At 41.4% G+C, this 23772-nt stretch overlaps 1 protein-coding gene across 2 annotated transcripts in view; it reads right to left on the bottom strand.

Moving 5' to 3' along the window:
- NLK (nemo like kinase) overlaps window positions 1–23772 on the bottom strand; it is a 138653-nt gene that overhangs the window by 17622 nt on the left and 97259 nt on the right. For both annotated transcript variants that reach the window (XM_081346589.1, XM_081346590.1), the window contains exons 4-6: window positions 7946–8052; window positions 4520–4605; window positions 2114–2323 (exon numbers count right to left, since the gene is read on the bottom strand). In XM_081346589.1, coding sequence (XP_081202715.1) covers window positions 2114–2323; window positions 4520–4605; window positions 7946–8052 — 403 coding nt within the window. The remainder of the gene's footprint in view (window positions 1–2113; window positions 2324–4519; window positions 4606–7945; window positions 8053–23772) is intronic.

Below are 23772 nucleotides of genomic sequence, written 5' to 3' on the forward strand. Positions count from 1 at the left end.
GGCTGCTCGTTAAGCAGGTCATTATGTGACTGATCCGATTTTATGACATTATTAAGTGAATGCTGCAGTCATTAAGTGAATGCTGCAATCATGAAGCGAACCCATCATTTTTTTTGCCAAAACCCAGAGGTAAACACTGGTTTCCAGCAAAAAACAAAACAAAACAAACAAACCACAACCCATCATCAATTGCAGTCATGTGACCCTGGGATGCTGCCAATGGCTGTAAATGTAGGCTAGTTGCCAAGTGGCCCAAATGAGATGGGGTGAGGGTGGACATCAGAACTTCAACTTTGGGGTCTGTTGTGACTTCAAATGGTCACTAAGTGAGGACTGTCTACATCTTTTCTATAATGGCCACTTGCCTCTCTCTTAGAAGACAGGATTAATAGAGGAAAGCCGCTGGAGACTACTTAATTGGCAGGCAACCTCCTCTTGTTTATTCTAAATGCCTGCAGAATCCTGACAATTGTAAATTCGAATCCCTGGTCCTTTCAACAAACTGTATTTTCCGAGAAATTTAACGTGACGAGGCCGCAATAGAACGTACGTAGATCAATTTAGGATCGCTAGGATAAACAAAGCTTACGTGGGCATGCGATTCCTATCAAAATATAACAGAAAACTGGAGACAAAAGATCAGTAGTCAGGCACTGAGCTTTGAATCAATGGCTATAAGTTGTTAATTGGAATATCCTTTACAAAATCTCTCGGCCTGAGTTTTTGATACGCAGAACGGAAACTGCCTCCCTCACAAAGGGGTTTTTCTTTTTGGGCAAAGATGAAACATAGAACATGAAACAACATACACATGAGAAATAGTCAAGAAGCATGCAACTAAACCTAGAAAGGTTCTTCAAAACATAAACATCAAATGCTGTAACTGAAGCTTATTTATGTAGAGCCCTGGTGTGCTGCTGTCTGATTGTCAGAATCCCCAGACAGAATAGTTGGAGATCCTGACAAATATAAAAAGAGTTGTGCTGAGGAAGTTTTTTTTAGGGCAACCTAATCAACTGACGCATAGTTACAAAGCCTTCACATCCATGCCCAGCTATAGCCATTTTCCACTCTTAAATCTGACAAAACAAAACAAAACAGAACAAAACAAAAGCAGTCTCATTCTCAATTAGACTAAATTACAATTTGTTTTGTTACAATGCAAAACGGTTTGCAACTTCACCCTCAATTTAGAGATCACTGATTATTGTAGGTGTGTCACCGGTGTGTGAGTTGAGCAGCTATATAAACTTGTTTAATCAATAATAATAAATAAATTACTGGGGGTGGGGAGGAAAAGAATAGCTACCAAAGCTGTACAACTCTTATTATCCACCCTATTTAAATATTTTGCAAACAGATTTCAAAATAGCATCTCACTTTTCTAGCTAATTCAAATTTTTAAGAAGCATTTTCAGCATGCTAAAGATAAACCACCCACGTTTGTCCTCGCAATTCCTGGACGAGATGGGCGTTCTTGAGTGGGCTTTTAACTCAACCTCCATTCCCCATCTGTCACCCGAGAACGATGACAATCTACCTCAAAAGGTTGCAGGGGAATTGATCAGATAAGCAAATGCAACTTTGTTCTTCCTGGATAAGAAGTGGGGGGCCCAGAAAGTGTAACAGAAAAAAAGTAAGAGAAACATCTCATGGTTACATGGCTAAAATAATAATTAAACAAACTCATTTAAAATCATTAGGTCTCTCATGGTTAACCACAATTTCTTGGTATAAAAAGTAAAGATTATGTGTGTGCACGTGCGCACACACACACACACACACACACACACACACACACACACACAAACAGCCACCCTTAAAACCACCAAATATAAAACATACTTTTCCTTATTCTAGTTCCCCCCGTATGCTGAATGATGACCGGGCACAGGGCTTTTTTTCTCATAGAACGCTCAGAACGGAGTTCCGGCACCTTTTTTGGATGGAACCTTGTAGGGTAGGCAAGGTGGGTTGTATGACATGTGTGAGTTCCGGCACCTTTTTCTTTTACAAAAAAAGCACTGACCGGGCATGTTGGCAGTTGCAATCCAACCCTTTAGGAGGGAGTAGTTGCCAGATCTATTGCATTAAAAGCAAAGCACCTTTATACCTGCTGAATGGGGCTTTGAGCTTGAAACAATATTCTTCGCCCCAGCAGTTCGGCAAATATACAGCCTATGGACCAGATGTCAATAGCGTTGCTGTAGTGACGGCTTCCCATCAGGATTTCTGGAGCCCGATAATACTGAGTAACAACTTCCTGAGTCATATGACGAGATTCATCTAATTCTTCCACCCTGGCTAGGCCAAAATCACAGATCTGAAAAAGTAAAGGTTTGCCAAGTGTTATAAACAGTAAGGGTAGGGAGAAGAATTCTAATATAACATCCTGGTCATCTCTCTCTCTCTCTCTCTCTCTCTCTCTCTCCCTCCCTCTCTCTCTCTCTCTCCCCCCTCTCTCTCCCTCCCTCCCTCCCTCCCATCCTAACCCTAACCCTAACAATAACCACTTGGAGGAACAGGTGGGGCTCATGTGAGATTATGTTCTTCTATACAAAAGAGCCGTCAATCTCTCCAGAGAGAAAATTAGTACCGTGCATCATGAAAATGAATTCTAATCTAGTTCTCGTTGTTTTTAAGATGCAGATTTATTTTCTATGTAATGAGATTCAATCATAAGTGCTCCTAAAGTACAATCCAGTTTGCTGTTTTTAACAGCCAGTCCTTAGCCACATGTAGCAGCAAGCTATTGTATAGTTAATGTTCTCAGAAGTAGCAGTACGAAGAGATTAAAATAATTGTATCATGCTTTAAGCTGGAGTAAACACTCATTTTTCCCCCCTAGAATAGCAAAGAGACCAAACTATGCCAACACCACAATTCTAAGCTACTCAGTTAACAAGAAAGAAAAGTCATTGGCTTCAGTCGGAGAGTATTTATTTACAATGAGGGAACATCTCTGGCATTTAAGCACAGTGTCTTTTGTTTACATTAATTATGGGGAGGAGATGAGGAGAAATATAATTCCCCTTCTGCTACTACGGAGCCCAAGTGAAAATGTTTATGCCAGCAGAACACAATCATAGCTGTGAAATATGGCATGTGAGTGGTTAACAACACTTCTCAGTGTTGTAATCATACTGCCAATAATGCATTTGATGAAATCCTGTTTTTAAAACAGGGACAGCTCTTCACCAGTACAAACTCATTAATATTTATGGTTGTTTCATGAGTTATGGTTTTAATGATTAGAATAGATTATAGAAAGAAGAGAGCTATGTTGTAAACATACAATAAGAGGTCAATTTATATTTAAAACTGCTGTGAAGCTACTTGTTTGCATCTTTTTTCTTTCTGTTCTATTTTTCTGCCGGCATCAAGCTCCCTGCGCCCTGTGCGTTCCCACAGAGAGGGCCTCCTCAGGGTGCCACCGATCAGAGAATGTCGATTGGTGGCCCCCAGGGGGAGATCCTTCTCTGTGGGCGCTCCGGAGCTGTGGAATCAGCTACCGGTAGAGCTCCGGATGGCGCCCGATCTTCGCTCCTTTCGTCGCGATCTCAAGACGTTTTTGTTTGTACAAGCTGGCCTAGCCTGATGGGGATCGGTGGGGTTGTTTTATCTTTAGTCTCTTAATTTTATCTTGGGGTTTTTAGAATTGTACTCCTATTGTTTTAACTAGGGCAACTGTTTAATCTCTTTTTAATGTTTGTATTTGGTATTTTATTCTGCCCTGTGAACCGCCCTGAGTCCTCAGGGAGAAGGGCGGTATATAAATGTTATTAAATTAAATTAAATTAAATTAAATTAAATTTTACTTCTTTTCCATCTATCTTTCTGTTTTTTTTCTTTTTCTCACTCTAAATTAGTTTGTATACATTTTTAATCTTAAAAATATTTAATAAAATTGTACAAAAATATATGTGATTATTTCAGAGAAATGCGAAGTACACAGATTTTGTAGATGAGGGGGGACATGATAGCAGTGTTCCAATATCTCAGGGGCTGCCCCAAAGAAGAGGCAGTCAAGCTATTCTCCAAAGCACCTGAAAGCAGGAGAAGAAGCAATGGATGGAAACTAATCAAGGAGAGAAGCAACCTAGAACTAAGGAGAAACTTCCTGACAGTTAGAACAATTAGCCAGTGGAACAACCTGCCTCCAGAAGCGGTGAATGCTCCAACAGTGGAAGTTTTTAAGAAGAGACTGGATAGCCATTTGTCTGAAATGGTATGGGGTTTCCTGCCTGAACAGGGGGGTTGGACTAGATGACCTCCAAGGTCCCTTCCAACTTCTTCATCATCATCATCATCATCATCATCATCATCATCATTATTATTATTATTATTATTATTATTATTATTATTATTATTATTATTATTATTATTATTATTTTGCAAAAGCAAGTCTTCACACAAATGGCTCAGGAATTCTGGGAGTTGAAGTCCACAAGTCATAAAAGAGCCAAGGTTGCCTATCCCTGGGCTATCTATCTATTTTATACAGGCATTACTAAAATACCTTAAGAACACAGTTGCTGTTCACAAGAAGGTTCCCTGGTTTAATGTCTCGATGCAAAATACCAGCTGAATGTAAGTATTTCAGGCCTAGAAAAAAGCAAAGCAGAACAAAAGTTCAAAATCAGAACAAGCTGCGGCATCAAGTCTATGCCTGCAAACACTGACATATTGGAAGCCAAAATATTACCGGTATTTGTTTACACCCTCTCTGGTTCAGAAGGATCCTGGAGAAATTTTATCTTTAGGATTGCGAAGAGTCAACACTGATTTGATGGCACGTAATCAATCAGACCCAGAAGGCAGCCAATATTATTTAGTAGTTAAGGCTTTATTTCTCAACCTTGGCAACTTCAAGACATGCAGACTTCCAATTCCCAGAATTCTCTAGATACCATGCTGCCTGGGGAATTCTGGGAGTAGAAGTCGCCATGATTGAGAAACACTGAGCTAAGGTATTGTAGTAGGAGTGGGGAGACAAAGGTTTCAGTCCTTTAGGCCAGGGCTTTTCAACCAGTGGCACGGGTACCACCTGTGGTACATTGGCACCTAGCAGGTGGTATGCGACCATCCTAGAAAAGTGGTAGCGGGGGAGGGGAATGAGCTGAACCGGTGGCAGCACTGCACAAGCCTGAGCGAGAGACGGCTGGAGCTGCAGGGCTGTCAGGGCTCAGTGGAAGCACCAGGATCAGCGCCAGGCTCCAGCTGGAGCTCGGCGCTGATCCTGGTGCTTCTGAGCCCAGAAGAAGCGCCGATCAGCTGGAATGTTGCAGCATCTCCAGGGTCTTGTGATTTACATTCAGATGCTTGGCAACTGATTCATATTTATGACGGTCACAGTGTCCCAGAGTCATGTGAGGTGACCAAAACCTGCTGCAACCACCCAGCACACGGAGGGAATAAAAACCAAACTCCCACCCCACCCCACCGCCAATCCTCAACAGAAATGCTCACAACTATGAAAACCTCAGACAGGAGGAAGAGTGCCGCCGGGCGGGCAGGCAGGTAGGTGTCTTGCTCGGCTGTGGCTTGGGGGGGGGGTACTTTTTTCAGTGCCATTGTAACTTCGAACAGTCACTAAACAAACTGTTGTAAGTCGAGGACTACCTGTACTTCATCACTTTTTTCCTTTTTTTTTTGGTCATCAGGTTTTTGACACCTTGCTAGGCGACTGGTGGTACTTGGATGTTGCCATATCCTAAAAGTGGTACAATGGGTGCAAAGGTTGAAAAGACCTGCTTTAGGCACAAAAGCCAGCAGGGTGACCTTCGCCCGGTCCCTCCCACTCAGCCCAAATCAGCATCAGGCTTTGCAACAAGCTGGGCAATGAACAAAGGAAAAAAAATCTTTTTGATAAGCTTCACTGTAAGAACTTGGCAAATGGAATCCATACAGAACAACAGTGGGAAGAGGCATAGTTATAGGTTCACTCAAGGAACTTTGGCAGATGAAGGTGGACTTAATCAGTCCAATAGTTTAACCACTGCATGACATCAGACTATTTAAGAAGTATAGTGAATATGCTAAGATTAAGACAAGGGAGACTCAGGTTCAAGTTCAACTTTATTTTTTAAAAATTGGATTAAAAAAACCTTTCCAAACTAAAGAAGCATATATATTATTGCTAATCATGGAGAGAAGCAACCTAGAACTAAGGAGAACTTTCCTGACAGTGAGAACAATCAACCAGTAGAATGGCTTGCCTTCAGAAGTTGTGGGTCCTCCATCACTGGAGGATTTTAAAAAGTGACTGGACGACCATTTATCTAAAATGGTATAGGGTTTTCTGCCTAAGCAGGGGGTTGGACTAGAAGACCTCCAAGGTCCCTTCCTATTATTATTATTATTATTATTATTATTATTATTATTATTATTATTATTATTATTGTTGTTGTTGTTGTTGTTGTTGTTATTATTGTTATATTATTATTATTATTATTATTATTATATTATTATTATTATTATTATTATTAATCATCATCATCATCATCGATCATCGCACAGTCAGCCAGATGTTCAGACTGGATTTGGCATTTTTGTCTACCTACTGAGTCCTTACCAAGGACCTGGGATAGGTAGATGTGGATGTTTGATGGTATTACAGAGATCGCCGCAGGATGGAAGCAGTTCCTGGTAAGGCTGCCTTTTGTAATTTACTAATGGCAAATTTGTCAATGCCAACGGTGTTCAAGTGGTGCTCCAGTTGTTTTGGGATTGCACCCACGGCGCCTATTACTATTGGTACCACCCTTGCTTGCCTTTGCCACAGTCTTTCTATTTCTATTTGTAGGTCTTTGTATTTTGTTATCTTCTCCAATTCTTTCTCATCTATTCTGCTGTCTCCAGGCACTGCCACATCCACTATCCAGACTTTTTTGTCTTTCTTATTATATAAAACTTTTATTCATAAAACATGAAACTCAGTCAACTGAACACTCAAATTGACTGGCACTAATGGTTGACACGGGTTGCTGCCAGCATCCTAGGTATCAACCAGGTATCTCCTTAAAATGTAAGATGTTCCGAGTAGCGCAGTTTTTTGTAGCTTTGCTGGAGTTATTGCAGGAAGCTGCAATTTCTTGATGTATTTTGCAAAATACATTATTATTATTATTATTATTATTATTATTATTATTATTATTATTATTATTATTATTATTATTATTATTATTATTATTTATTATTATTATTATTATTATTATTATTATTATTATTATTATTATTATTATTATTATTATTATTATTATTATTATTCCTCCAAGGTCCCTTCCAATTCTGTTATTCTGTTATGTATATAATTTTTCCATTGTAAATAGCATTCATATTATTCATATTGTTATTATTATTCACTATACTCTTAACATTAGAGAAGCAATACAGTATGAGTAATCCAGAAATTACTTTGCAGTTGAAAAGGTTTTTAAAAGAGTGCTTACTTGCAGGGAAACCTTTACTTTATTTTAATTTATGCGGCTCCCCTCCTCCTGCTGTTTCAATGCAGGTAGCTGTCAACTTACAACCATTCCTTTAGCGACCTTTCAAAGTTGCAACGGCACTGAAAAAAATGACACACAACTGCTTCTTGCACTTAGGACTGTCACAGCATCCCCTCACTCATGTGATCAAAATTCAAGCACTTAGCAAATGGCACGAATTTACAATGGCTGCAGCATCCTGGGGTCATGTGATCACCATTTCCAACCTTTCCTGTTGACTTCTGACAAGCAAAGTCAACAGGGAAGTTGGATTTGTTTAAAGATCACATGATTCTCCTGTGCCAATTCCCCTCCCCCAATTTTATCGGAAGGCCCACAAATTGGCTTCTAGTAAAATGTTCATATTACATGATCAGCAGTGGGGAAATGCATTTTACATATTGCAGTGGGGTTCCAATATATTTATTCCACGTTAAAAATCTAAAGTAAATTACCTCTTAAAATCTGGTAAAGAAAAACTTTGACGTGATCTGAGCTGAGTGGCTGAGGAGAGACGATAATCTTATGGAGATCACTCTGCATCAGTTCTGTAACAACATATCTTTAATTGTATTCATTAAGGAAAATACAAGACAGAAAGTGGATCAGATAATTTCAGTTCCTGCAACACACAAGAGACATCACAATAACCGCTCCTTTTCATTTCACTTAATCTGTAGGTATTTGAATGTTACAGAACCAGAAATGATTTGGACAGTTGCTAAGAATTATTTTAATCATAAGGCCCTGCTCTTTACCTCTAAGCCATTCTTTATATTAGAGGACCATAAAAAAAAACTCTTTGCGCCTGAGGCAGTAAATCTCTTTTTCTTGTCAGTTTACACATCACCCATTTTTTCAAAAGTTGCACTTTTTTCTTTCAGATTGGCAATTTTACATGAGAAACAAGACCAAGTCCCAGTGATAGACCTGGACTGACAGGAAATCGAAATCATACCAGAGAACCCGCCCACTTCTCACATGCAACATTAAGACAGGAATGCAAGTTAAAGAGGCACCTTGGGAAAGCGCAATTGCTCTCCTGTCTGCTCACTTGAGTTATAACTGCTTAGATGATTACATGATTTTCTGCTGTCTCCAATAAAGACTTTCAATATAACTGAAAGGGGAGATCAAGATGTTGAGCTGGGCTCCACCTCCTGCATCAAGGCAATTGCCAAGCAAGATATCTGATGTATGATCTTGGTTGTTGACAACAGTCTGGGAGGACACGGAGCCTGAAGCAAAACCAGTGTATCTTGATTTTCAAGTATCAAGCTGTGCTTTCAGCACTGGAAGATTCTAGGAACAAGCAGTAGTGAAGAAAATAATTCTAAGCTTAAGGAAGAAAAGACAAGAGTTAAGAGTTGCAAGGACAACATAAACGGAGCTGGATCAGGGGATGGGACCCTGACATACAAAGATGGTGAAGGTGATGACAGCATCTTTTTAATATTGGCTCCTCTGAGATGGAATGGAATAGAATGCAGGGGAGGAGAGGCTAAAAAAACATTCCTTTTTGCCATCTTTTAGGAACTGCGATTTTGCCCTTTCAAAACAGGCAACGTACAGCCACACTGATTTTATTTAGGAAACAGAGATTTTACATTTTAAAAAGAAAATATGGATTGGAAGAATAAATTTAACACAAGACACGTAGATACACACAAGAACCTGTGACCTGTTGGGCCATCATTTCAAAGCTCGTTCCTTACCTAAATAGAGAAACCGAATGAGCACAGGTGAGCAAAACAAAAAATCAGTGGGAGCGGAGATGACTTCTGACTTCTGGTTGGCTTCTCCACTGAGTTTTTTTGTGGGATGTGGGCAGTGAGCATCAGAAAGCGAGCTTCCTTCCTTCCTTCCTTCCCCTTTCCTTTTCTTTCTCCATTCTCTACCTCCCTTACTTCTTTCCTCCTCCTTCCTCCTTTCCCTTCCTTCCTCCCTCCCTACTTCCTCCCTTCCTCACCCACCCACCCTTCCTCTTCCCAGCAGGCAGGTAAGTGGCTGCTGCCAGGTGGGAGAGAGAGCAAGGGAGTATGGTGGGAGGACAGAAGGGCTGACACTCCCAGAAGCTGTCAGGGAACATTGAAAATGAGGATCATGGCTGACTGAAGCAGTCACAACTTCCCACATTTCATTCCCTTGGGAGTAATGGGGTCCCAGCATTCTATAAGTTAGCCCATTTGATATACTTAGTTGAAACAGTCTTGCCCTGTGATGCACCGTTTCACCCAGTTATAGATTACAGATAAAAGAGGGTGTGTGTGTGTGTGTGTGTGTGTGTGAGAGAGAGAGAGAGAGAGAGAGAGAGAGAGAGAGAGAGAGAGAGAGAGAGAGAGAGGAGGGAGGGAGGGAGAGAGACAGAGAGAGACAGAGAGAGAGAGAGAGAGAGAGAGAGAGAGAGAGAGAGAGAGAGAGAGAGAGAGAGAGAGAGAGAGAGAGAGAGAGAGAGAGGAAGGGAGAGAAGCTGCTGCTGCTGTCTTTTTTTTTTAAAGTCCACTTATACACTTGCCCATTTCACAACTGTGACTCTGGGTGGCTAACTATTTGTTGTTATACTAGCTGTATATTTTATTTATTCCTTTCTGTTTCTCAAATCTTTTCGTAAGTGGGTTGTAAAGATATATTTACAGTGAGGGGTAAACTGAGAAGTATATTCCAATGTTTTAATTGTATTTGTTCTAGAAATAGCAGAGAGAAACAATAATCACAACCAAGATTTAAGGCAGAGGGAGTAACATGCTGTCTTCTGCCATGAAGAAAGTGGTAACTTCAATCCTTGATTGTGGGTTCAGAAGTATATGCACGTATGAGCCTAATGGGTCCGCAGCTTTGACACAGATATGCCATGCGGGTGGCTAATTATTCCTTGTGTATATCTGCATCTGAGTGGAAGACATTAATCTGAGCAAGTAATCCAAACAATATATATATATATATATATGCCAAAGAAAAGGCAAATTTAGAGGAAAAAAATAAACTTTGACACTTTACTGTCCAAAGCCCATTTTTGTTTGCCTGACCTCGGCCAAATATGCCTGTATTTCAAAAGCTGCAAAAGAGCATTTCAAAAGTATTTGCATCATGTCCATATAATAATCGAGCTGTTGCTTTTATAGCTAATTCCAGTTCTGTAGGTCATCTGTTTTATGCCATGTTATGGGATGGTAAAAACATGATCCCAGCTGGGGGGTCAGAGACCCTTAAAAAGTAGCAGCTCCCACCTCCCATTTATCAGCCATACAAAGAACAGCTTCTGGGAGCTTCCTTTTTTTTTTTTTACCCTGCAGGAAATAACACACAACCCTAAGAATTGATTCCCCTGGGACTGCAAAAGGGAAGACAAGCATAGAAATGTTTCGCCTTAGCCAGGGCACGGTGTGATCTTGCAATACAAGTGCGCAAAAGTATTTTTTTTATATATATATTTTGAGGATCATTTGGCCAAAAACAGGGAAGAGATCAGAGTGAATGGCCTGGAGGATGAGTGGCTACCAAAGCAACGGTCACATAAGTGGGGCTTGAGTCTAAGGCAAGAAATAACTTAAGAGAGTCGGTGGAGACTCTCAGTCATCCAGGTCATCGTTGTCCCAAGGATGCTTTTCAAACAGCAACTGGACTGTTGTTGTTTTTTTTGGAGGAAGAAGAAGAAGATGTTTCGCTTCTTATCAAAGACATTTCATCAGTTGTGATTGGATGGGGGTGGGGTACCTATCCTTCCATCCCCCCTCCATCCAGTCACAACTGATGAAGGATGAGAAGCAAAATGTCGTCTTCTTCTTCTTCCTCAAAAAACAGTCCAGTTGCCTTTTGAAAAACCGCCTTTGAAACTTAAGAAACTGTTTCAGGCAAGCCCCTCTCTAGTTTACCTGAAAGTAAAAGAGAAGGAAGGAAGGATTTGTAAGATAAAAGTAATACTGGCTTAGGTGGCATTGCTTTTTTTAGCCTGGTCTGCCTTCAAGGTCATTCACTCTCCCCTTTACAATACAGGTCTAAATCAGTTAAAAATCACTTTTTTCCTAGGCCATTGTAACTTTGAATGGTCACTAAATGGAACGGTTGTAAGCCAAGGACTACCCGTAATTTGTTCTTTCAAACCAAGAGCCATCAATCACACGACCCCTGACTTTCCTTCTACCCATAGCTCTTAAAACTGGGCTGCTGCTTAGAGCAGGGCTTTTCAACCTTTTCACCCATTGTACCACTTTTAGGATATGGCAACATCCGAGTACCACCAGTCGCCCAGCAAGGTGTCAAAAACTTGATGACCCCCCCCCCCAAAAAAGGAAAAAAGTGATGAAGTATGAAGTCATCAAGTTTTTGACACCTTGCTAGGTGATTGGTGGTACTCAGATATTTTAGGATATTGCTATATCCTAAAAGTAGTATAACTTACAACAGTTCGCTTAGTGACTGTTATAAGCGCCAAGATCAGCACCAGGCTTCAGCTGATCAGCGCTTCTTCGGGGCTCAGCAGAAACGCAAGGATCAGCGCCGGGCTCCAAATGATCAGAAGCGCCAGGATCAGCTGGAGCCCAGCGGTGATCCTGGTGCTTCTGCTGAGCCCCGACAGCCCCGAAGAAGCACTGATCCTGGCGCTTCCGCCGAGCCCTGACAGCCCTGCAGCTCCAGCCATCTCTCGCTCAGGCTTGTGCGGTGCTGACGCTGCTTCAGCTCATTCCCCTCCCCAGCTACCGCTTCTCTAGGATGGTCGTGTACCACCTGCCAGGTGCCAATGTACCACCGGTGGTTCCTGTACCACTGGTTGAAAAGCCCTGGCTTAGAGCATAATCTGCCCTCCAAAAAGTTTCCTGAAACATTTAGAGATTCTGTACAGAGCATTCTAGTCCCTTATAGAGGTTGTGTTAAGCTCTGAGGGAAAGGAATCAATTACACCCAAATGTGCACAAACAACTTTTGCTACAGCTTGAAATCAGTTTTAAATGCAATCTGGGCAAACTCCATTAAAATAAGATCACTACAAATACCTCGACTTGTGACTGTTTAACGACTGATCAGAGTTATAATGGCCTCTAAAAAAAAGGGACTTACGGCCTGTCTTCACAACTCACGACCATCGTGCCACCCGTGGTTATGTGACTGCAATATGAATGCTTGGCAACCGGCTCGCAGTTATGACCCATTGCAGCATCCTGCAGTCACATGATTGCAATTAGGACCTAACAAAGAAAAAAACCTCAATAGGGAAAATGGATTCACTTAACGATCACATGATTAATTTAATGACCGTGGTGATTTGCTTAACAATCACCATGAAACTGGTTATAAAATCAGGTCCAACTCCACTTATGACCGCAACATTTTTATGATGGAAATTCAGGTTTCACTTGTTGATTGTTAAGGGCTAACTGTAAAGAGACACACTTTCCATTTCAAACTGCAACTTTCTGCTCCTCCCCGCCCACACAGGAGCAGTATTTCATCCTTTCTACACTCAACTGGCTGAAAAAACTCCGAAGCATTATTATTTGGGGATTTTTCTCATTATGGCCCAAAGAGTTGGACTCGACAGATTATTGTACAAAGCTAGCAATGCCCTACCTACCAATAGTGGTGACCAAGTTGTGATAGCAATATGCAAACCGGCCCCCACCCCAGGATTACAGGCAAAAACTATTAATGACGTTGTTGGAAACAAGAGTGGAGGACAGCTCTTCTTTCTATGTCCTTCTTATGAGTTTGGTAGAGACCTTCATATGTTTTTGTAAGACCTCCTTATTTTCTCCAGTGTTTTAGCAAAGCCTGATGGAGGGAAAAAATTCATAAATTTGTAGAAAGCTTATTTTTACAGTATAACTAGATTTCACATTTAGAATTGCAGCTTAAAGCAGCAATTCAGGCCCAGGTCCAATTCCCTATTTAGTGTAGGAATCCAAATAATCCAGTTCCCCAAATGGTTATCTAATCCTGGGGTCCCCAACCCCCGGTCCGTGGACTGATACCAGGCCGTGGCATGCCAGGAACTGGGCCGCACGAACAAGCGAAGCCCCATCTGCGGAATTGCAGGCAGCACACAAAACCACGCCCCCTCCGTTCTACGGCTCTCTCCGTGTAAACGGTCCCTGGTGCCCAAAAGGTTGGGGACCTCTGATCTAATCCCTGCTTCCAGTGATAGAAAAATCGGCACCTTCTTGCTAATTGCTTCCACTGATGAACTGTTCTTACCCATTAGCAAGCTTTTCCTAACAACTCAGACTGAAACCTGCCTTCCTGTGACCTATATTCTAGAACACTACAGCATAGGTTTTGACTTCCTTCTATCTGATATTCTGTCGGATACTTGAAATGTTTAACCATCACATCTCTGTTTTTCAAGGTTCTTCAGTCTTTCCTAGCTTTTGTCATATGATCCACACTAGTTTCTTGGAACAAGGATGCCTGCTTCTCCTAACAGTCTATTTTTTATTTGTAATATTAGTGTTTGATGGTTGTTAGTATGTTTCTTCTTCTTTTCTTTATTTTGTATTTTAACTTTGGAAATAAAATTAAAAATGTTTGCAAAAAAAAAAAGGCTTCTCTACTGCAATTGGTATAGATTTTTCATCCCACCTAAACAAGGTGAGGAAAACATGCAGAGAATAGTGGCTAAAATTATTTTCAACCCCTTTCCAATGGCCATAGGTGTATAGGTGTATAACAGACATGTCAAACTGGCGACATGATGTGACGTCGCGCAACGTTTTTGGGACATTTTTGCCATTGGCTTCCACATGACGCATTTGGCCCGCGGGTCTGACACCCTTGGTATATAGTATCTTCAGTAAAATTGATGTCTGTATATATGTCTGTGTCAACACTTCAGAAGATAGGCTGAAGATCCAGATGGATCTCGACAGACTTGAACACTGGGCCCTATCTAACAAAATACATTTAGGCAAGTGTTTTACACTTACTTGGCTCAATAACAGTAACTATGAGAGGGATCTTGGAGTCCTAGTGCCATGCCTCCTCAGAACCGGTCCCTGGTGTGGTTTCGTGTACTGCCTGCATCTAGTGGGTGGGGCTTCACTTGTCTCCGTAGCCTGGTTGTTGGTATGCCGCAGCCCAGTGCCAGTCCATGGACTGGGGGTTGGGGACCCTTATCCTAGTGGACAATCACTTAAATATGAGCCAGCAGTGTGAGGCAGCAGTCAAAAAAGCCAATGCAATACTAGGCTGCATTAACAGAGGGATCACACAAAGTATTAATAACACTTTATAAAGCCTTAGTAAGACCACTGCATCGTTTTGATTGCCACATTATAAAAAAAAATGTTGAGAGCCTGGAAAGAGTGTAGAAAAGAGCAACAAAGATGATTAGGGGCCTGGAGGCTAAAGCATATGAAGAACGGTTGCAGGAATTGGGTATGTCTAGTCCAGACATGTCAAACACAAGGTCCACGGGCCGGATCCGGCCCGCGAAGTGGTTTCATGTGGCCCGCGAAGCCATCCTGGAAACAGTGAGGGAACGGCCCCCACTGCCTTGGCCCTGGCCCAGAGACCCTCCTTCTGCCAGAGACCCTCAGATCTGTCCCACTCCTGCCCAGGCCCCTATAGGCACCCTTTATGCGAACGATGTAGAGTTGGCCACGCCCACCCAGTAGGCCATACGCACTCTAGCCACACCCACCCAGTAGGCCATGCCCACCCTGGCCATACCCACCCGGCCCCCTGAGGGCAACCGCAATGCTGATGCAGCCCTCAATGAAATTGAGTTTGACACCCTTGGTCTAGTCTAGTAAAAATAATGACATGACTGCAGTGTTCCAATGTCTATGGGGCTGCCACAAAGAAGAGGGGGTCAATCTATTCTCCAAAGCACCTGAAAGCAGGACAAGAAGCAATGGATGGAAACTAATCAAAGAGAGAAGCAACCTAAAACTAAGGAGAAATTTCCTAACCGTGAAAACTATTAACCAGTGGAACAGCTTGCCTTCAGAAATTGTGGATGCTCTATCACTGCAGATTTTTAAGAAGAAACTGGACAGCTACTTGTCTATAATGGTATAGGGTCTGGACTGAATGAGGGTTGGACTAGAAGAGCACCAAGGTCCCTTCCAACTCTTTATTCTGTTATTATTTGCCCCTTGTGTTGCATCTGTGTGTTTGCATATGCTTTGTATCATGAGACAAGGATGGTATGTGGCTTAGAATGAATGAGTCAGCAACATCCCAAGTCTTTGACCAAATGCTTCTACCATAGGGATGCATTGGAGGATTTTTTTTAATGTAGTTTTTCTTTGCAGCCCCCAGCTGCAGAGAAACATATTTTTTTAAACTTGATATTTCTTTCGTCAACTTCTCCCCAATGCCAATTTTGGCCTGATCATATTCTTTTTCATAGAGTTATACTGCTGCCTGCCTGGAGTCCCAAGCCTCTTTGTTCCATTTCACTTAGAACATAGAACAGTGATGGCGAACCTTTTAGAGACCGAGTGCCCAAACCGCAACCCAAAATCCACCTATTTATCACAAAGTGCCAGGGCCACATCAGCATTGTGGTACCCTCGGGGGGGGGGCAGGGAGAAGCTTCTGAGTGCCACCTCTGGCCGGCTCCTGCTCCAGGCGGTGGTGGTGGCCTAATGGACCTGCTGTTGGCGGCAGTGGCGTGCATGCCAACAGAGAGGGCTCTGAGTGCCACCTCTGGCACGCGTGCTATAGGTTCGCCACCAATGACATAGAATAACAGAGTTGGAAGGAAACTTGGAGGTCGTCTACTCCAGCCCCCTGCTCCAGCAGAAGACCCTATACCATTTCAGAAAAACTTGTCCCGTCTCTTTTTGAAACCCTCCAGTGATGGAGCACCCGTAACTTTTGAAGGCAAGCTATTCCATTGGTTGATTGCTCTCACCGTTAGTTTTAGGTTGCTTCTCTCCTTGTTATAAGTCGTAACAACTTATAACAAGGTTATAAGTTTATAACCTTATTATATAAAGTTTATAGGGACGCGGTGGCTCAGTGGGTTAGGACGCTGAGCTTGTCGATCAGAAGGTCGGCAGTTTGGCGGGTCGAATCCCGAGTGCTGCGTAACAGAGTGAGCGCCTGTTACTCATCCCAGCTTCTGCCAACCTAGCAGTTCAAAAGCACGTTAAAATGCAAGTAGAAAAATAGGGACCACTACAGTGGGAAGGTAACAGCGTTCCGTGCGCCTTTGGCGTCTAGTCATGCTGGCCACATGACCACGGAGACGTCCTCGGACAAGCGCTGGCTCTTCGGCTTTGAAACGGAGATGAGCACCGGCCCCTAGAGTCAGAAACTAGCACGCATGTGCGGGGGAACCTTTACCTTTACCTTTTAAAGAATGAAAGTTTCCATGTATTCCATGCATTTACTTCTGGAACAGGGATTGCAATGCAGTAGTCTGTACTTCACTGGGCGCATGAAACTTCCTTGTTTGGCTCTCCCACCTAAATCCTCCCCATCTTCAGTCCCAAACAAGATACCTCCCAGATGTCTCAACTAGTTGCCATGCCAACTAAAGCATCTTAAATGAAATAAGGTCCTGGAATGGCCTCTGCATTGCTCTGGGTCTGCTGTGCTTTACAAAAAAGTGTTTCAGAAGGACTCAGAGGTGCTATTAGCTTGAAGAGCGAATATCTTTTGATTGTCTCTGGACAATTTAACAAGGGCCTAGAAACAAGAGCGAAAGCAGACTTTCCTTGGAGCTTCACCACTCTAGCAGAATTTTAAATCAGCTGGCATCTGGGTAGGTCAAACGTGGTGATGAGTTCTCTCCTCATCTTACTCGCAATAAAGGTATAATTAAACAATATAATAAAAAGCAGGTTTCAGTGGATGCCCTGCCTTTCGACACTTAACTCCAATTCTTATTACGGCAAGAGAGCACGTGAGGTTGCTCTGGTTACAACACCTTCAAACCAAACAGCACCTCCTCGGCAGAAAATACTGACAGTAATAATTAGCAAATCGCTGCATAAAATTAGAGCCACGAAATAGCAATTTACTTCAGAACAACAGTTACAGGGGACAATAGCAGACCTTTAATTTGTGCTGACTCAGAAGCCAAAGAAGTCAACGGGCTGTGCCACACTGACAAAGCAACCAAAAGTGCAAGTCTAAGTATTGTTTCACAATTCCCTTTGCTGCAAATGAAGAATTCAGAAATATCTGCTACAGTTTCTCCCCTGGAGGAAAAAAAAAAGCATTTTTTATTTTTTTTTACAAGTAAGCAGCTGGATTTACAACATTCTGTTTTGCTCCCTGCAACTTCCTTTGTTTGTTTATGTAGTTTCACAGCAATGTCTATTCCAAAATATTCCCCAAATCCCAAAAATCAGGTTGGGTTTCAGTTGAGTTTGGTGACTGGGTTTCAGTTGAGATGTAATATGGTCGACATTATTCCTTACTGATTAAAATTTGGTACATAATGAATTATCTATCAGGAAAATAGAGGCAAAATAAAACATGGTCATGAAGATAAAAGATTCCTCTGCATATTTTTTTTAGCCAACCCTGGCATTACAAAGTCCTTCAGCTGTGGTTTGTTGCACTTTTGATCAAATTTGTATAAGTGGCCCGTGCTTAATTACTACTTGTTCAGCGATTATTTGAACATACTCTTGAGTGAAATTTACTGTAGGACTGGTCCTCAAAGGTGGGCTGTTGCAATGTTTCCACGGTCGCCATTTGCAATGTTTGCTTCTGGCTTTTGACAAGCAGTCAGTGGGGAAACTCATACAAGATCCCCAATAGCAACCAAGTGATGTCGTGCATAATGATTGCGTGAGATTCACTTAATAACAGCAACTAGAAGTGCTGTTGCCAAACAGTGTGGTCATGAGACATCACACTTAACAATTGTCTTGTTTAGCAACAGAATTTCTGGTCCCAGTTGCAGTCCTAAGTCAAGAACTACCTATATGTTGTTTTGTTGCTGGTGCTGGTTTCAGTGGCGTTATATTTTACTCCTTTGCATGTTCTGCACTTAGAAGTAAGTACACACTACATAAGGTAAAGGTAAAGGTTCCCCCGCACATGTGTGCTAGTCGTTTCCGACTCTAGGGGCCGGTGCTCATCTCCGTTTCAAAGCCGAAGAGCCAGTGCTTGTCCGAGGACGTCTCTGTGGTCATGTGGCCGGCACGACTAGATGCCAAGGCGCACGGAACGCTGTTACCTTCCCACCGTAGTGGTCCCTATTTTTCTACTTGCATTTTGACGTGCTTTCGAACTGCTAGGTTGGCAGAAGACACACTACATAAGAATTACTAATTGGGCTTGGACCTTTGATTACTTACTTCAGGATGAGCTTGTGCTCTCCAGCTCAATTCCTTAACATTCCAGTCTTTAAAAAAACAGAAATAATTCCAGAAAGGCCATATGAGCATAAACAACGTGCATAAACATCAGAGCATAAAGGCACTGCTCAGTAGGCAAAAAGCTGAGGATTATGGTATTATCCTGGTGATTGGGTCAGTGCTGAACTGTGTGCTATTTATGTGAAACTCAGAAATGATATGATTCAGGCAATTTTAAGAGTATCTATGTTGCTTGACTTGAGGAATCAGACAAACTAGATGGAATTCTCGGAGGGACAATATCTCTGCTCATCATTAGAACATGTGTCATCCATTTGATTTCTGTTTGTAAAAAAGAATTATCAAAGCACAAAATATCACTTCATATCATAGCATTTTCCCAAAGAACTGCTCAGATCTTTAAATGAGTTCTGTAACAGGTGCACAATTTTGCTTGGCCAAGGATCATACCAGTTTTTCAACAGTAGGTTGGAGGCTGTACTGAGACATCACACAGTCTTAAGACTTTGTGGGAGTATGTCAAAGTACTATTAATATTGCTACTTTTAATTATTTAACACACTTCTCCATGGACACACACGAAATTACAATGACACCCACTTCTGAGTTGATTCTCACTTCTGAGTTGATTCTAAAGAAACTCACAAATATATGAGCAAAGTTTATCCCCGACTTTTTTTCCCCAAGTGTAAGAATGCAACCAATAAAAATAGTATTATGTATAAACTGATTTCAATTTAAGAGGTTACAAATCTCCAACTTAAATCAAAATAGTCTGAAGCCACAACGATATTCAGGCCCTGAAAGCCTTGCGAGTGGCCCTTAAGAGATTTCTAAAAGTTGCTATCAAATTGCTGTTTCTGAATGACAGCAGCGGAACATACATACAACTAAAGAGTAATCATATCAAATGTATTTAAGATTACTTTGATGAACATGTAAACAACATGAAATAAAATTTAGGTTTTATTAGGACCTCAATTAGCTACTTGGGGGCCTTGTATGGGCCTTGCCACGTCCTCTTAAATGTAAAAGAAGAAAATAATTGAACATATCTGGGGATTGACAGCCAATGTGATGCAGAGTTTAAGGTTGGGCCTAGGTAACCAGGTTGAAGACCCAGTCTTCAGTACCTTAAGTCACAAACATTCACTGCTTAAGTTTGGATGGGTTCTTTCTCTACCTTGATCATTGAGCAGGATTATTTATTTATTTATTTATTTAATTAGTTTTATATACTGCCCTATTCCCGAAGAACTCAGGGCGGTTTACAGGGCAAAATTTAAAAGACAATATAAAAGCTAAAATAGAAATAGAATTAAAATGAATTAAATTAATTAATAGCCCAACAAATTAAAACAAAGTTCTTAAAACCCCTCAGTCCAGGCCAGAAAGATCAAAGAACCAGGTTTATCCTTGCTTGGCCAACAAAGAATTCTATTCCTATTCCTATTCCTATTCTGTTCTGTTCTGTCCTATTCTAGGGAAGAAAACAGAGAAGAATTTGAGTTCCTGGAGAAAAGGTAGGACAGAAATCTAAGATAAACAGATGATGATTGTAGAAGTGGATTAACTCAAGGGCAATAAAAGAAATGAAAATAAAATACAGAACTAGCTTCCACAACCATGGAAGATAAATTGCTAGAGCCTTTGTGGTGGAATTAAGGGGTTTCCTGAGCCAGGAGAAATGTGTAAAAAAAAAGGTGATATAATTGGAGTTGTGCTTTAATTCAAAGCTTTGCATCAAAGTTTCAAAACCAAAAATGTATCATAATAAATGTAGTTCAGACATTAATTACTGCACATATAGCACAGCTGTAAAAGCTGGCTGTTTTTTTATATAAACCATACATCTTCCTTTTTTTTTCTAGAAGCTGTAGGGCTGGCTGATTAAGATTCACTTTCTAACCAGGCAATGTTATTTCAGCCACGCTAATTTTTCAAGCATGTTTATTCATCCCCATTTGTATCTTGCTGTATAGTCAACTAGGTGAGCTCAAAAATTCACTACTTAGAGCACTTTACATTTAAAAAAAAATACTGCAATGGCGTCATTCTCCAGTCTTGATCAGATATGGCAAGCTAAATTTTTAGATGCATTTTCCTATCTACATCTCTTCTATCTACATTTATGCATTAATTTAAATTTGCAACAACCATTTACTTTTTGGAATAGAATACATTGGTTCCAGATCACTGGGCTCCAGGTGCTGTAAAATCCCTGTTCAATCTCCTGGAAGTCAAGCTCTACCCGCCCACCACCTTCTACCTAAAATCAGATAGGGAGGCAGAATAGACTAAAAGTGTACTACAACAGTACCTCAGTTACTATGCTAGCTACCAACAGAACAACTGAGCTCAACTTCTACCGTTCAGAGAATTTCCCTACAATAAGTCTGTGACATAATAATAATAATAATAATAATAATAATAATAATAATAATAATAATAATAATAATAATAATAATATATAAAGTTGGAAGGGACCTTGGAGGTCATCTAGTCCAACCCCCTGCTCAGGCAGAAAACCCTATACCAGGGGTCGGCAACCTCGGCTCTTTTATGACTCGTGGACTTCAACTCCCAGAATTCCTGAGCCAGCATAGCTGGCTCAGGAATTCTGGGAGTTGAAGTCCACGAGTCATAAAAGAGCCGAGGTTGCCGACCCCTGCCCTATACCATTTCAGTCAAATGGCTGTCCAGTCTCTTCTTAAAAACCTCCAGTGTTGGAGCATTCACCACCTCTGGAGGCAGGTTGTTCCACTGGTTAATTGTTCTAACTGTCAGGAAGTTTCTCCTTAGTTCTAGGTTGCTTCTCTCCTTGGCTAGTTTCCATCCGTTGCTTCTTGTCCTGCTTTCAGGTGCTTTGGAGAATAGCTTGATTCCCTCTTCTTTGGGGCAGCCCCTGAGATATTGGAACACTGCTATCATGTCACCCCTCACCCTTCTCTTCATTAAACTACACATACCCAATTCCAGCAACCGTTCCCTATATGTTTTAGCCTCCAGCCCCCTAATCATCTTGGTTGCTCTTCTCTGTACCCTTTCTTGACCTAGTCTCTGGTAAGCTGTCTCCTTCTGATTACGGACTGAAGGACTCAGCTTATAACTCCTCTTTAGCCTCCAGGAAGCTGTCGTGTACATGCATACAATTCCTACTCCACTCATGTTGTCTCTCCCATCTACACTTGTACTTGCTGTTTCTCCAGCCGCATTTTCCTGACACCTTCTCAAGCCTCATTGCAAATGTACCACTTCAGCTGCCTGTATCAATACTTTCCGTCACCTTGCTTCCCCATTGCTGCATTTACTACAAAGCCCCCGTGCCATCTCCTAGCACCTTTGCAAGTCCCCATTTAACAACTGCCACATTTAGTGACGGTTTGTAGTTACAGTGGTGATAAAAAAAAATAACTTTTGCAGGTCTGTAATGCAAAGGAAAGCCGAAATAAAATAATAAGCACAGCCAGTTTCACGTAGCTATCGCTTCACTTAACGACCAAGTAGTTGGTCCCAATTATGGTCACGAAATTTGTGTTTGCAAAGACTCAAACTCAAATGATTAATACATGTTAATAACGGTGTGGGGGGGGGAAACAGTTTTACATCAATGGCAGGGACTTTTTCTGACTTGTCAGTTTAGTTCAATGATATGAATAGCAAAAAGTCATAAATATGCGAGTGTCTCTATGAAATTATTTTCATCTGGCTGCCCCTTTCCTTCCATTAAAAAAATAGTACTTATACAGTACAATACTCTACAGGTAAACATTTGTGACAACATCAGCTTTATTTGTTTGCCTCAGGCAGAAATTTATTTTAAGTGGGAATAGCCATTTTGTGGAGCTTGTACACAGTTTTATAAAGCCCCTGAGAAGCAAATCAACGATTATGAGAAAAGTATCAGCATAAAAAAGCAACTGGATCCAACAAATAAGACATTGCATACTCCTTTTAATAGGAAATTCCGGCCTCTGCCTTTGTTTTTTTTCCTTTCAGTATGACATTTCTACCATTCTTTGGACAAGATAGGATCACAAGAAGCTACATTACAGTGACAGAGATCAAAATAGCTCAGTAATTGTATGTACTAGAGGTTTTCAGGCTCTATGGATGGCTACATTTTAATTAAACTATACATATGGACATCATATTTAGTCGTGGGAGTAAATACTTCAGTGCAGAAAGGGCAATAAGCAAAAGGAAAGGAAAGTGGATTTTACGCTGCTCGTCACTGCTGACTATAAGGGGTGGTGGTGCTTTATCTCCATTTCGAGGCCATGAGCCAGGCTGTCTGAAGACACATTTGCACGATCACGTGCCTAGCATGACACTGTGGAGTGCTGTTGCCTCTCCGTTGAAGTGCTACCTATTTATCTATTCGCATTTGCATGCTTTTGAACTGCTAGGTGGACAGGAGCTAGGCCAGGGGTAGGCAACCTTGGTTCTTTTATGATTCGTGGACTTCAACTCCCAGAATTCCTGACCCAGCATGGCTCTGTATGGAGCTGGCTCAGGAATTCTGGGAGTTGAAGTCCACGAGTCATAAAAGAGCCAAGGTTGCCTACCCCTGAGCTAGGCGAAGAGGGGAGTTCACCTCGCTGCACAATGCTCAGGTCATGAACCCGGGCTGTCAGCTTTCTAGCTGACAGTGTTTTAACTCTAGAGCTATTGTACCACCCACTTGTACAACTTTCTTCAGAAAGAACAGAGGTCTCCAAATGTCTATCAAATACAAAAGTTGCTTTTTTCCAATAAAAAATAACACTTTCACATGTTAAAACAAACTATGCTCATGCAGTACATTCAGTACATGGGAGGGGGCAAAATTCACTCTTAACTTTGGTTCCTTTCATTTCTTCACTTCTAATTGTTTTTTTTATACTTCGTATAAACCTTGGACTGTGTTTTTTGTACCTTTCTCTAAATATTTCTATATGTATGTCCCTTTTGTTTTTAGAAAGCAATTTTCCTTTTGAGCATTATTTCCCCGATCTATTTTT

Source organism: Vipera berus (assembly GCF_964194415.1).
Source record: "Vipera berus genome assembly, chromosome: 1".
Classification (NCBI taxonomy): Eukaryota; Metazoa; Chordata; class Lepidosauria; order Squamata; family Viperidae; genus Vipera; species Vipera berus.